The following is a 15,014-nucleotide window of genomic DNA, read 5'->3' as shown; positions in this document are numbered from 1 at the left end:
AACAGAAGAAATCTGATGTTGATCCAGCATCACTGATCTCCCATACAATATTTATAATTATCAATATAGATTTCTTTGGTTTTGTTTTCTTTTTTAAATAATTATCTTGCTAATTTTCAGTTCATTTTTGCAAATGTTTTACTGATGTTCGTTCACACAAACACACACACATACACACACTTTTGCTCATTTGCTCATTGCCTTTTTTCCCATATTTCTGAAAGAAATCAAGGGTGAATTTTCTCAGGTTTCAAAGAGTTCAAGAAAAAGCAACTAACAGCGAGTCTTGATGACTTGATTGGCCTGATGCTAATCAGTGACTTGAGGTCAGCTTAATTTTCCACGAAAAGTTTCTGATCACCAAAAACACAAGTATTGAACGTTTTTATTCATGTTGTGCATTTACAGCATCATGAGACACTGGAGCTATCACCTGAGCATCGCAGCTCCGCACGGCAGGGACAGGCAGGTTGGACTGCACACTTTTTACACTGTTGACATATCTCTGGCCAGCCATCTGATATAAAAAGTAATTGTGTCCTTTGGCAGTGTGTACACCGTGCCATCTAGAGTGCTTAAAAGTAACACACACAAAACTGAAATAACAAACACACACAGGCATGCACACACACAACACATCCTTTGAAACCTGTGCAGATTCACTTTTGAAAATATGGGAAAGAAGGTGATGAGCAAATGAGCAAAAAAAAAAAATGGCCTGACAATAAGGAAGATTTAAGGAATTAGTAAAAAAAAAAAAACTATCTATCTATCTATCTATCTATATATACATATATACACACACACACACACACACATATATACACACACACGTACATATATATATGTATGTATGTGTGTGTGTGTACGTATATGCACACACACACACATATATATACACACACACACACACACACACGCGCGCGCGCGCGCACACACACACACACACACACACACACACACAAAAGCACTATCAGGAAATTAGCAGTAGGTGAAATAAAAAGCCCATCTTCACATAACTTACATCAGTTTGGTAACACAAACCATATTGTGCAACATAAAATTAGTTGATCAGGATTTATGTTAGCTTATAATGGTGGTAAATGCTACTCTGTAGATAAAAAGGTGGTACAGTTTAGGTTTACCCTCCACTTCAGTCTTCACCACTGCACTGGTCAAACCCTACAATCAAATGTTGGAAAACACATTCAGGTAGAAATGTTTACTCCAGCATGGATATTCACATGCATTTTCCCACCTTTGACCATAGAGCACACAGGGACGTACACCCTCAACCAATCCCCCAATCCCCCCCCCCCCCCACCCCCCCACCCCCCCACCCCCCAACGGCTATGGACACTGCAGACACTGAATCAAGGCTGGAAGTCTACGGGTGAGCAGACTAAGCAGGTCAGCTTCAAGGTTGAGAGTTGCACCCTTTGACAGGTAAAGCGAGGCGAGAGAACTTCCCCCTTTATACAGCAGGTGGAGGGAAAGCATGACAGTGTGAAATGGCGAGAGGACGATAGAGAGAGGTAGAGAGAGTAGGAGAGACTGACACGACACTCCCATCCTGCTGCTGAATGGAGGGGTAGTGGTGGGGGGTGGGGTGGGAGGGGTGGGGGTGTAGGAGGGAGGAGCTGAGGGGAGGAATGAAGGGAAGGATGGGTGGATGGAGGGGTTACCTTTGTTGCGATTTTCAGGGGGTCCTTGTTTTTTACCTGTTCAGACAGAGGAGAGAGTGCGGAATGCTGATAACATGGCTCAAAGGAAAGAGGAAAATCATAATAAATAAAACTGAGGGAAAACAGAAGAGTGTAACAACTCATAGAAATCCACATGTGTGTGTTTTGTGTTTGCTGTGGGCAGGAATGAGCCATCGGAGGAGAGAGACAGAGAGAGAGAGAGAGCACTCGCTGGTTTCCATTTGGGACTGGACAGCCACCATCAGCCATTAGGCTTGCGTGTTTTTTTTTTTTTTTTTTTTTTTTTGAAACCAAGGAACTATAGTACATGGGGCTCTACTTTGTCTTATGTCTCACCAAATGCAATGCAATAGCATTGTGCTGTTATGGTGAAAGCAGGTTTGGTGAGGTCATGCATAAAAAACACACCACTCAAGCAAATGAGTGGTGCCACACACACACACACACACACACACACACACACACACACACACACACACATATATCTTGACATGCAGGCAGTGACTTCTGATTGATGACAGAAGGAGACTACACTGCTCAGGAGACTTCCTCATTTCTGTGTCAGAGTGTGTATGCTGTGCATGTCTGCATGCATGTAACTAACATCTAATGACCGAAAAAATCTAATGGCTCTGATATCACTCTGTATCTGGGTGTGTGAATCTGTGTGAGGAGCTTTGGGAGTGACTGGGGGCTGCAGCAGGGGGGTGTATATAAATGAACATGTGTGTGTATGTGTGTATGTGTGTGTGTGTGTGTGTGTGTGTGTGTGTGTGTGTGTGTGCATATGTGTGTGTATGCAAGTGTGTTTGTTTGTTTGCTCAGTGTGTGTGTGTGTGTGTGTGTGTGTGTGTGTGTGTGTTGGGGGGTTGGGGTGATGCAGCCATGTGCAACAGCAAAGTCTGTTCTGTGTCTATGCTGTAACCAGGACAGAACAGACAGCCAGTCCAAATACAAAGTGAGTGTGTGTGATATTTGAAGGGAGAGAGAGAGAGAGAGAGAGAGAGAGTATGTGATAGGTAAAGATAGAGAGAAAAGAGAGAGAGAGAGAGAGAGAGAGAGAGAGAGAGAGAGAGAGAGAGAGAGAGAGAGAGAGAGAGATGTGTTTGTGAACACTGAATGTGTGTATGAATCCTGAATGTCTGACTGACTCCTGAGTTGCTTTAATTACTCTTCTGCGGTTTTTGACATAATTTGAAAGAAACACAAACTTCATTTTGTGGCATTAACACCTTGATAGTGCTCCACATGCTCATTAAGAATTGATTAGTGGCTTAGCTTTCAAAAAGAATGCAGTGCGTCAAGGCTTAAAGGGGGAAAATTGACATTCTCTCTCCACTGATCTGGCACATTCAGCCAATTTAGAATGAATGCCTGAGGAACTCAAATCTTAGCCAATAAAAACACATTACCAAACAGAAACAAGAAAAAAAAGAACAAATGATTAAAAGTGGTTAGCATGGATCACAAACAAATCAAAACCAACAGAGATCCACTGCAGATGTCTGCTATTGTTTTTTAAGCTGGTCAATGACATTAGATGCACTAGTAACAGAGGAGGTAGACAATGGGAGAAGAAAGGAAAAACCTTTGCTTATATGTAGCATTATTAACCATCAGTATATCATTCTCAAATTCATACTTTGATATAGGTTCATTATTGTAAAGAAATAACATCGTGGTCAAGACGTTTGGTGATCTCTATCTCAAGTCAATGGTATTGTCAGCACTTCTCTGCATTTCCCATAAAGCCTGTTGCTTCCTGCTGCCCCTCCCGCTCCCTGAAGACGATAAACATGTGAGAAGTGGTTTTCTTCCATCATCATTTTGCTTCTTCTTCAATCTGCTGCTGTCAGAGACTCTGAAAGGTTTAGCTCTGCTTGCATTCAAAGAACAGCGCCCTCTTCCTGTTTTCTACTACAAAACAATTCAGCAGATTTCCCTCCAACCCAGTGGTTCCAACCAACCCAGCGGCTCAATTCATAACTTTACTTTTGGTTTAAGCGCTCAGTTCAAAACGAGGCTTGTGAACCAGAATGAAACCGGTTCCTTGTTGCTCAAAAAAGCCTGACAGACCGGAGAAGGCTGACCTCACTCTCATCAAGGTTTATGGTGATAAAATTGTATGGTTTATGGTAACTGTTGATGGTAATATTGCAATGATTTACTGATGTTAAAATACTACACATAAGGACTTTAAACCATACAGGTCAGTTGTCACTGTACCATACTGAATTGGTCCATCTGTGTCCATTAAGGAAATACAGTAATAAAAGAATCTAGTGAAAGGATCTTGCACTGTATTTGAGAAATAAAAATTATGACATGATTGCATATATTTCCAATCTGGAGTACAATGGAACAGAATAATTAATTCTGCATTTCCTACTCTGTCAACACTGTAATCTTCCTTTTTATACCTGAGCTATACTACACAGACAGGATTCTTCGCAGAACAACTTTCCTTGGCCAGCCAGCACTTTGAACATTAAAAGCAAGAGTCAGGGAGTGAAAGCAGCTTGTGGAAAAGCTGGCATCTGCCTCGCTCATTCATTTTATTCTCTTTTATGTTTTAGGGGTGCAGGTGTGGCAGACTCTTAATTCAATTTGTTACTTGGGGAATCTCTTACTTTTCTTGACCTTCTTCTCTTCGTCATTCTCTCCAGCGCCCAGGAGAGTAAAAATGATGCCAGTCTGAGAGTTGAGTCCAACTGCTGACACTACCATTCTACCCGATCCCTCCATCACATGGGTTCCTGAGGGAAGAACAAAACAGACACAGAATAAGACAAAGTAAAGACACAAATTAATCGTTTTTTGTGTGTGTGAAACTAGGGCTAGGACCACTTTGCAGTAATTATCAATAGATCCACAACAGTTGAATTATCAATAAGTATTAATTTGTATGGATTAAAAAACAACCCGAATACTACTTTTACAAATGTTCAGCCTGAAAAAAAAATGCAGCTGGAGCCCATTTGTAGTATGAAAGGCACTTTGATTTTTGGCTGCATTTTGAAAATTAAGATGGCGTGAAAAATGTCAACAACAATACAACAATAGGGTTCCAGCATTTTGTCATTGTTCTCCTAAATATCTTTCATGACCTCCCAAAAGCCATATAATTTTAACAGCAGGAGCAAGAGCAGGCAGTCTTACCAGACAGCAGCATGGGATCCTTCTCCAGGGACTTCCTGACTTGGTCTGATTCACCAGTCAGAGAGCTCTCATCAATCTTCAGGTCGTTGCCTTGAATCAAGATGCCATCAGCAGGCAGCAGGTCACCTACAAGTTCACCGGCAAGTGGAGGGGTTAGATTACAAATGTTTGAGCTGCATAATAATGCATGTTACTAACTGCTCATTATTAATGACACCAATCTTGGAAAACTAGTAAATAGAATAATACTAGGCATGGATTTTATTCATTACGCTACTAGACTAGAGACAATACCCTGACTGGGTGATGGATTTCATTTGTTCAAGTTGTCTACAGGTATCGTCAAGCAAAACTGAATGCCCTTTATGTCCTTCGTATTTTTTTAAACCTTGTATTTATTCAATTTTATACAGATGTATCACATCACTGAGCACTTTGTTTCAATCTAGATCCAAGCATAAGTAACAATGAAGTGAATCCAATACATCACAATGGACAGACAAACTTAAAACAACCACAACAATCCACAAACAAAAACAGTAAGGAATCCATGTTACGATGTATGACACAGCATTTAGTCCTAAGACACATTTTTACATAAATGGCTTTCCAGAAAATTACAAAATTTCCCCCACACTTGATAGAACGTATCCAATTTACCTTTATGCAAATGTGAATTTTTCCATGGCCAAACAATTACAAAGAGGGAGCTATGATGTATTTAGCATGGAGAGGTCTTATACTGACAATTGTTCGAGTTACACTGGATAGTTTGATATCTTCTGAAAATAATCCTAGAAAGGCAAATGTGTCCTTTTTAAATTTCAACACATTTTAATACTGCTTTTTGGACAAATCATCTCTTCATTATTCAAGTACTGCACGCAAGAATGAATGCCAGTGTCCAGTGCAGAGATCTGTTTTAGGTAGTTATATGGTGAATACTATACAAGCCCACCGCAGGTCGCTACTGCGGTCGGTGTGGGCTTGTACATCAGCTATGTTCGCCGTGCGTTGCGTATCTGTTGTGAGACAAAGTATAACCCGGGCTTTAGTGTTTGATGTTACAGTGCGATGAAAGGAGGACTCAATCATGGCCAATTCCAAACCAAAAAGGAAGATAGAAGTATCACCTATCAGTGTTCACATGTTGTGAATGAAGCCTGTTTATTTTATAATGTTCCAAGGGAGTGTGATGTGGCCTAATTTCAGTATTAACCTCTGAGCAAGCTTCCCATTCTGTTCACATTTTGGGAATGAAGCCTCATTTTGTTGTAACTTGATCATTTCATCATTAATCATTGCATGACAATCTTTTATTCAGTGAGGTTTGGCCTTGGATGGAAAAGTAGCTGTTTTCTGTATGTTGTTGCTGTTTCAACCAAACATCTAAAAGTGGAAACGGCAGGATTTTGATTCTATGTTGTGAAATCTTTAGTACCCCCACATGATTTGCAAAATGGTTTGATGCAACGTAAAAATGTGGGTAAACTGTAGTAAACGGGCCAAACATTCAAAATCTCTGGTATGGTGGTTTAATTTGTAGTCATGGTCCATTTTTAAGTAGCACTTCCAAATGATGGGAATGACATGCCATTCTTGTGATAATTTCTCCTGCCTCATACCATATTTGATCTGGGCAATGTCTCCCACCACAATCTCAGCCACAGGGATCTGGATGACCTGGCCTTTGCGGATGACTGTGAACTTCTGCTCCTGCTCAATGCGACTCTGCAGCCCGCGAAACTGCTTCTCCTTGGACCAGTCGTTGAAGGCTGTCACCAGAACCACAATGATGACTGAGAAGAGGATGGCAGCACCCTCGATCCAGCCAGCCTGAGATTCACCCTCATCCTCCACACCACCTGCCACTGCCCCGCACACTGTCAGAGAACAAGACATTCAGCAGGAAAGATCAATATCAAGGCTTGTAGTATTCTGTGGGCAGCTATGATCTCAATCCTTGGCTGGACTTGGCTGGAAAATAGTGGTACTCAATCCAATGGAACAGCATTGTGATAAGCTTTGAAGGCGGAGGAGAAGCAAGGTTAGATCCTGTGAAATTTAGGGTGAGATGATTTAAAAAAAAAAAAAAAAAAAAAAAACTGGCACAACCAATCCAGGGCTATCATTTATCAATGCATAAGTGGATCAAAAACTCCATATGTTTTTTTTTCTGTCTCTTTGCAAAATTAAAATATTTCATCTTTTCATGTTCTAGGTTGAAATAAGGATGGCTGCATATTAATATTCTGTGTAATTATTTCTCATAGACACACATAGGCTTCTAATATTTTTCAGTGTGTTATGCATTCATAATTCTATTTTAGAATTATGAATTATGGTCTCATTCTGCCCTCTGCCTGTTGCGCTGATTGCTTCCCTTGTGTGGTGTTGTTTAAAGGGATTGTTTGTTGCCATAACTGGTCATTTGGGAGTATAAATGTGGGCATATGGGTGATTTAGAACATTTGATATTGAACGTTTGATTTCTTGTACTTAAGAACTTTTTAGTATTTGAGAAAAATTCTAAATTTTGTTTGTGGTAGTGAATTTAGTAGCTTTTCTACACACTGATGATAAATGAGCCCAGGTCACTGATCAATCTGCACATGCACATGTGAGACTCATTGTGATTGGTGGAGTAATTGTACATTGTTTTCTGACACAAACTTTTTCAGAAAGAGTTTTGAAATGACTGAGGTCAGGTTCTCATGGTCTTTGGTTCAAAACTGAAGAAGCTTCATGGATGAGAAATGCAACGTCTGTAAGAATCTACAAACAAGTCCAGTTGCCCTTGATTCAATTCTCCCTGGATAAGCATGACCTGCATGACCTGCATGAGAACCTCCACAGACCACTGTGGTCATGAGGTCCCTGGGGGCTGCTTTATAGTACAGCATATCTTTATTCATTTCTTCAGAGGGATTGATTTTGCACTTAAGTTTCATTGGAAAAGAACTGATCTATAGGCTAGGTCCTGCTCCCCTTGATTACTGTTGCTATGCCTGTCAAGCTTTCGCACCTGGAATGTCAATCTATGGCTTTTTCAACAATATCAGTCAGAGACATTCCAAAGCAAATAATAGCAAATTCCTGGATTAATAGTTCTGAAATATCACAGACACAGAGAAGTAGACAGAAAGGACTACAATATGCATTTGAGAGTTACATTCACAATATACTTTGTTGGCAGGGCATTGTGAATGAAAAGGAAATTAAAATTGAGGGAAAAGCTCGCCAGTCCCAATGCAAGCGACAGGTACCCCGCATCTTGACAATTTATGAACAGGACAACAATATACAGGAGCAACAATATTCTTGCACAGCAGGGTAAGTCAATATATTGTTTTATTTTAAACTATCATTTAGTTATGATTCCCCACGGCTTTCTTATGTTTTAGCCCATTGCTAGCAAAACTATATTATCCTGTGTGGCAGGATATTGCTCCCACATAGTGGGTTTAATCCAAACAATGGATCTCATGAGGGCACAACTGACAGCCCAATGACAAATGCATTTATTCTGTAAATTTGGCTAGGTGTAGGCAGGGGTTTCCGCAGGTTAAAGTTAGGTAAACAAGTGGATGCGTTTCATGGCAGGCAAGAAAACCTCGGCATAATCCTTGTACTTTGATTGACTATTGTCTGTTAAGTTTTCAGAACCTTGTTCTGAAAGCTTTACAGGCCTCCCGTGCCTAGTTACAGTTGCTAATGTAGGATTGGACAGTTGCCATTCTAGAGAGGGGCTCAGCGAAGGGTCAGTTCCCTGCATCATTCATACCGAACTCTGCCATCCTGCACTTACTCTCACTGTCGCCCCCTGGTGGGTGGTAGAAGGACAGGCCCAGGGAGATGATGGCAGCGATCTCAAGGATGATGAGGGTGACATCCTGCAGAGCCTCCCACACCAACTGCAGAAAAGTCTTAGCCTTCTTGGGAGGGATGAAATTCTTTCCGAAAGCTGTGCGGCGCTTCTCTAGATCCACAGGATTGCCAGATAGACCTACAGGGAAGAAGACAATCCATTAAAGTACACATTCATAAAGAAAACACAAATTCTCCTTTTTCTACATTTTTGTTAATAGTTCTTTGACTTTACTGCACAATTGACAAGTTTACAGCTTCAATATGATATTTGTTCAGCAACACTGTGTACCCTTCTCATATTTTTTTTTTATTAACATACCTCTGACTAGACTATGGTAGGTGTACTAAGTGGGAGCCTGGCTCTAATGCTCCTTGGCAGTCCAAGCAGACCCATACACACTCACTGTCAACCTCCCATGGCACATACAATCTGCTGTTTAGCCAATGCCAAGCTGTTTGACTTGCAGTTTTAACAGGGCAATGTTCTGTATTTTGACTGATCTAGTCATTTTTTCCTTACTGAGATCAAGAGATATCCTTTTTGAACCCACATTTGAAATTATGATGTGTGTAATATCAATACCTCAAACATTTTATGATTTGAGATGAGTCCTCAATACCAAAAATGTTGTCCAGGAAGATTTCAGACAAAGGCAAAATGGCAAATTGCTTATCTTCCTATAAATGTTTACTCTTTTGTGCTTATTTTCAGATAATTAATGTTTTACTAATTCTTTCTAATTTTCAGGGAATTTCTTGCTAGTGTGCTCATCACATTTCCCCAATGTTTTTGAAAGAAATCAAGGGAATTTGTGTGCCTTATCTTCCTAGAGGGCTCAAGAGCTTCGAGTGAAATGTATTCAGTATTTAGTGTGTCTGCTGGAGGACAGCACAATGTAAAGTCCATTGAAAGATTTAAGGGACCTCAAGAAGAGAAGGTAAAAGACGAGCGAAAAAGTAAGCGAGGACCTTAAAAAGGCATCACAGAGCGAGAGAGAGAGTAAGAGAGCAAGCAGCAAGGATGAGTCCTTTACAACCTCTTGGTATGTTCCTTCTTAGGCCACTTCTTCTGTCAGCTGCCTGCCTTGAATGAACACAACACCTTCCTTTGGGTGCTTTGGGATACCCTCCCCCTCGGCACCTGTCCTCACAGCAAACAAACCATCCCAACTGCCCCGCCTTAATGCTTCCTTCCAGAAATAAAAACACCAAGAACAAACAACACTCTTGAAATAAAAAATGGCAGGGATGTGCTGGGGTGGGTGGTGGTGGACTGGATTGGATAGTTGACTCTTATTTAACCCCAGACCCCACTTGAAGTGAGGAGGTCCGGGGGGTTGTTATGAAAGTGTCTAGGAGTCATACTTGTCAAATACATTCAAAAAGGCTGAGATTAAAACAAAATGTTAAAAGAATCACTCGTGTCACCGTGACATCTAATGAATTAACCTTTAGAAATATGAGCAAATTCACTTATTTATTATTATTTTTAATTTTCCCATCAAGTTTGTTTTTTATAAATCCCAAACGTTGCTTACAAAGTGGCGTACACCCTCTTTTGTGTGAACACAGCGTTTATAAATGAGGCCCCAGGTCACTACAGTTCTCCACTGAAACCCAAACTAATGAAGTTCTTTAAGGCGAACTAGTAGTTCTGTAAATCATGGTGAGGCCAATTTTCACCCATCACACAGGAATGATTTTTCTGGTCAGACCTCTGATGAAAAGAATAATCATCACCATAACATACTGACTACTTGTAATCAGACCACATATGGACCACACTAACTGGACTATGTCTAAATTTTAATAAAAGACCAATTTCGAATAGGATTCCTCTTCAGAAAGCTTATGCACCAGGCTTATCTGCCCAGAATGGTGTTCAATTAACTTGGGCCAATGTTGGCCTGCTGATATGTGGAGATCGCCTCACTTTTTTCCCCACACCTTCTGCTATATGTTGGTGCATGTGATGGATGAGTAAGCACAGAGTGTGCTAACGTGGAATATGAGGCAAGGAGAGAGAAGAAAGGGAGAATCAGAAAGACAGCCAGAGCACAGAGAGAGACCAGGGGCAGAGATACAGAGGTATGGACAAGGAGAGATCTGATAAGAGGGAACATGAAAAAAATGGACAGATAACAGAGCCAACAAGGAAAACAGAGGAGGCAATGGATCTTTGTCCCAGACTGACGGGAAATACATATTTAGCAGGTGTGAAGTGTTGCTATGAGGTCTGCTAAGAAGTTTACTACGCACTTGGACACAAGCCGGGGTCTGATCAGCCCCGGGCGGGTCGCCTGGAGGAGGGTTTCTGTTGTAAGACCCGAAACACCCCGTGAATCTAGGAAACAACACTGATGATGTGTCCAAGGTCACGCATCAGAAGATATTTCTAACTGATTTTTTTAAAGTAATTTTTTGCTCATTATTTATTTATTCACTCATTCATTTACTAGTCTTACAGTATTTTTTTCCACTGTGCTCATCACCTCCTTTTTTCCATGTTCATGAAAGAAACTAAGTTCAGATTTCAGATTAATTTGATTTGTTGCATGGGAAAAAAGGTGACAAGCAAATTATCAAGAGATGAAAATTAGCAAGAAATTCCTAGAAAGAGTAATTTTTTCACTAAGTTGTAAAAAGAAAAATAAATAAAATTTACAAAAAACATACCAATACGTACATACATATCTAGAATCTCTCTCCATCACAATCTCTCTATCTGTAAATTAATGGATTTAAGCTATTTTGGATTTTTGTCAAAATAATTGTGATTTTTTTTGGTGTAATTATTCTAATGAACTGATACCATGATGGAGAAGACTGGTTGCTGCTACCCCACACTACTGGTATTGGTATTGGTAGGATTCCTCAAAATTAAGATGACAGCCCCAGCATCCCCCCTCCAGAGGACAGACATTCTGGAAATGATTTTAAAATCAAGCTCTCGCTCTCCTCACCATCGGCAGCTGCCAGATTCTCTGAATTTACAAGAAACGTGCAAATGAGTTGATGCTAAAATGCTACAGGAATCATCTTCATGTCAAGATGAAATTTAAATAATCCTTGTGGGGAAACTGTAGAGGCAATTAGTGTTTTTTTTTTTTTTTTTTTTTTTTTTTTAGGATATTAGGATTAATTATGATACAGCTCAACAATGGCGGAATTAAATGAACAATATAGTGTATGCGAGATGGCGATTAGGGGAAATTCAAAGATAACACAAGTGACAATTTCACCACTAAAACATGTTAAGCAGAAATTTATGTGTGAAAATATAACATAATGAACAACCACAAAATGGTGTTGTATAAAACAGCACTGGGAAGTGAGAAAAATGAAAAAAGAATGAGAAATGTGAGATATGTAAATGTATGATGAAAAGAAATGCATGCAGTTTGACTATAAAATAAGTGCATTTGTATAAAAATCCCACTATATCCAATAATTAACAAATTAAGATGCTCAGAATATGAAAAAAAACAGCATACGATGTATGACAGAAAAATACACTCTGAACTACAGCTGTCAATTTTTTAAATATGTATAAAAATGTAAATATGTGCCTTTTACAATGGGACATGCAGCGCATTGGAATATTTCATCTTTTGTTTGAGCTGTTTGATGGCATGGTGCTCTGGGTGGCAACAAGCCTTCTCCTGCTGAAGTCAGGGGTATGCAGTGGGATGTGCTTTGAATTTCAATAGGATGACGCTGTTACAGGACTCCCTTATGGAGTATGGCTTGGTGAAGGCTGGCTTCAAGAGATTACAGCACAAAGATTAGCTATCAGTCTCTCTTTAACATCCATCTGCAGCCCCCCCCTTCTTTCCTGCCTTGTTCTGTCTGATCATTTCACTCTGTCCAGGATCGCTAGCTGTCCGTTTGCTGTCTCTCAGACGTCTGACTTGTTTTTATATTGCCCATCATGCCAGTCAAAATTACAATACTGATTACTGAAAAATGTTGACATATCTGAACCAATACTTGGTCAATCTCTAACTGTAGCATGTTTTGTCTCAGTACTGCTTCAGATCTCTCAAATGTTATCCCCACATGTCTATACGAGTATTTTAATATCATAGCCTTCATGAATTGGAAGTTCAGTTGTTACAATCTACCATAGCGCAGTGGGAACACTTACTGGGGAAAGATGGAACATATGAAGAAAAAGTGCACAATTGAGCCCATACTTTATAACAGTAACTTTAAAACAATATATACTACAGTTAGGTCCATGAGTATTTGGTTAGTCACACAATATTTATAATTTTGTTGTCACCTTCTAACATTCTGGTGACGCTTCTGATGAAGGCAGAAGAATCATGCCGAAACTGTCAAGAAGATAAAACATTTGTTTTCTAAAATTGTCCGTAAAAAGAAAAATGTTACGGTAATTTACTTAGGACATAATGAACCTACACCACCTACTGAAGAACCACTTTATTTAGTGGATGGTTCTTCATTTGAAATAAATAAATAAAAACACATTTGAAAAGGGTTCTTTACTGACCTATTTGGATCCACTAAGAACTATTCTAAAAAAGATTCCTTAGGTTCTTGATTCTTTTCCCCCTTCTTTTTTGGTTGAAGTTGTTTAAGAAATCACTTCTGTTTCCTCAAGGAACTTTTCACGATGGGTCCTTTGAGGAACCACAGAACCAAAGAAATGGTTCTTTAATGAACCATGGTCTGAAAGATTCTTTGTGGAATTAGAAATGGTTCTCAATGTGTTAAGTGAACTATGCTTTGAAAGGTGGCACCAGAAAAGGTCTGCCTATGGATTCACTAAGAGGAAACATCAGTGAACCAGCTGGCACCTTTACTTTTCTGTGTGTGGGCTCACTGAGGAGCTCATTCCCATCAAATCTGGGACTAGGGAGTATGTGACTACATTTCACGCAGGCTCCAGGCCTGTTTTTGCATGCTAGCTCAGTGACAGACTTCACTTTGCATTTAGACTTACCATCTACATATTCTGTAGTACAGCACTGCACGCATCGTACTTTGCACAATCCAAATCCATACATGGACTCCCTCCAAAAAAAAAATACATTCCTTACATGGAGTGAAAGTCTCCCCTTGGGGAGACAGTGTACAGACAAGAGCAGCAAAGGAAAATGCTTCTCCAGGCATTGCTTGGTCCTGATAGGCTGCTGAGGAAGCCCTGTAACAATCAGTCACTCCCTCCTCCAAGACTCGTGGAATCCCTCACTGGCACCCATGGGCCAGTTGCCAGGGGCAGAAACCTTGCAGGCCATTGTGAGAGTCTGTTTTGATGGCAACAGAGATCAACATTCATCCTGCGCCATTCCTGTGGCCACAAGGATAAACTGCCTTTTCAGAAAGCATGTGTAAGTGAGAGAGACAAGGAACAAGAACAAAGACACAACAAAAAATGTGGAGAAAATAACTGAAAATTACGCATTATCAGTGGGTGTGCACTGATACCCCTGAAGAGCTCAAATTTCGTATTATGATGGATGAGATTTAAAATGTATTAAGGTGCAAAGCTCAAAATTGCAAAATACAAGCAAAATTGTACAATACACAATTAGTAGTAAATACACAATTACTGACTTCAAAAAATACCCAAAGATGTACTAGCCCGCAAAAACAGATACTTGGTTACAGTGACATGAGTAAATGAGAGTTACTTCCACCTTTAGTAGTACTGTTATTATTACAGAGCAACTGCTATCAACATCAGTGTCAGCCTACCTTAACAAGGGCACACCCATTTGGAGGAGTCACCCTTTCCCTCAGTGCTCATTGTTTTTCTGCCTCTCTCCCTTGTTCTCTCCCTCTGTTTCTGAGGCTGAACACATGGCTGACAGCAGGACACAGGCCTTCTCTCCATCTGAAGTCAATTCCAATTTACTGGCATGACAGGACAGAAACCTGTGTTGCCAATGCAATATGACGCATCAATTCAGGTAAAATTATACACATAGTGTTGCAATGTTTGACAGATGCAAGTTTTTGAATACAATACCAATATTTATGCATTGAAAATGCACAAATGTTTTGTTTTGTGCCTTGTCGTTGAAAGAGTTCATGTTTTTCCGCTTACACATCTAAAATAAGCATTTAGTGTTTCCCCCTCAAAGTTATTCTTGTCAGCATGGAAAAGCCTCTGAAAAAAGCATTTAGACCGTCATGGGACACTAAAACTCTCCACTAACTCACAGGCTAACACAGTTCTCTTAGGGTTAGCAGATACAGACACTATTCAGTGTTAGGGAGTGTCTGGGATACATTACTGAACAAGAAAGA

The 15,014-nt window shown here is 40.1% G+C and overlaps 1 protein-coding gene across 4 annotated transcripts in view; it reads right to left on the bottom strand.

The window, feature by feature from the left end:
* atp2b4 (ATPase plasma membrane Ca2+ transporting 4) overlaps positions 1-15,014 on the bottom strand; it is a 146,536-nt gene that overhangs the window by 56,903 nt on the left and 74,619 nt on the right. For all 4 annotated transcript variants that reach the window (XM_030051193.1, XM_030051190.1, XM_030051192.1 and 1 more), the window contains exons 3-7: positions 8,674-8,871; positions 6,491-6,748; positions 4,866-4,991; positions 4,337-4,462; positions 1,686-1,721 (exon numbers count right to left, since the gene is read on the bottom strand). In XM_030051193.1, coding sequence (XP_029907053.1) covers positions 1,686-1,721; positions 4,337-4,462; positions 4,866-4,991; positions 6,491-6,748; positions 8,674-8,871 — 744 coding nt within the window. The remainder of the gene's footprint in view (positions 1-1,685; positions 1,722-4,336; positions 4,463-4,865; positions 4,992-6,490; positions 6,749-8,673; positions 8,872-15,014) is intronic.

Source organism: Myripristis murdjan, chromosome 5 (genome assembly GCF_902150065.1).
Source record: "Myripristis murdjan chromosome 5, fMyrMur1.1, whole genome shotgun sequence".
Classification (NCBI taxonomy): Eukaryota; Metazoa; Chordata; class Actinopteri; order Holocentriformes; family Holocentridae; genus Myripristis; species Myripristis murdjan.
The sequence above is the reverse complement of the archived record's forward strand: the minus strand, read 5'-3'. Positions and strand labels throughout refer to the sequence as shown.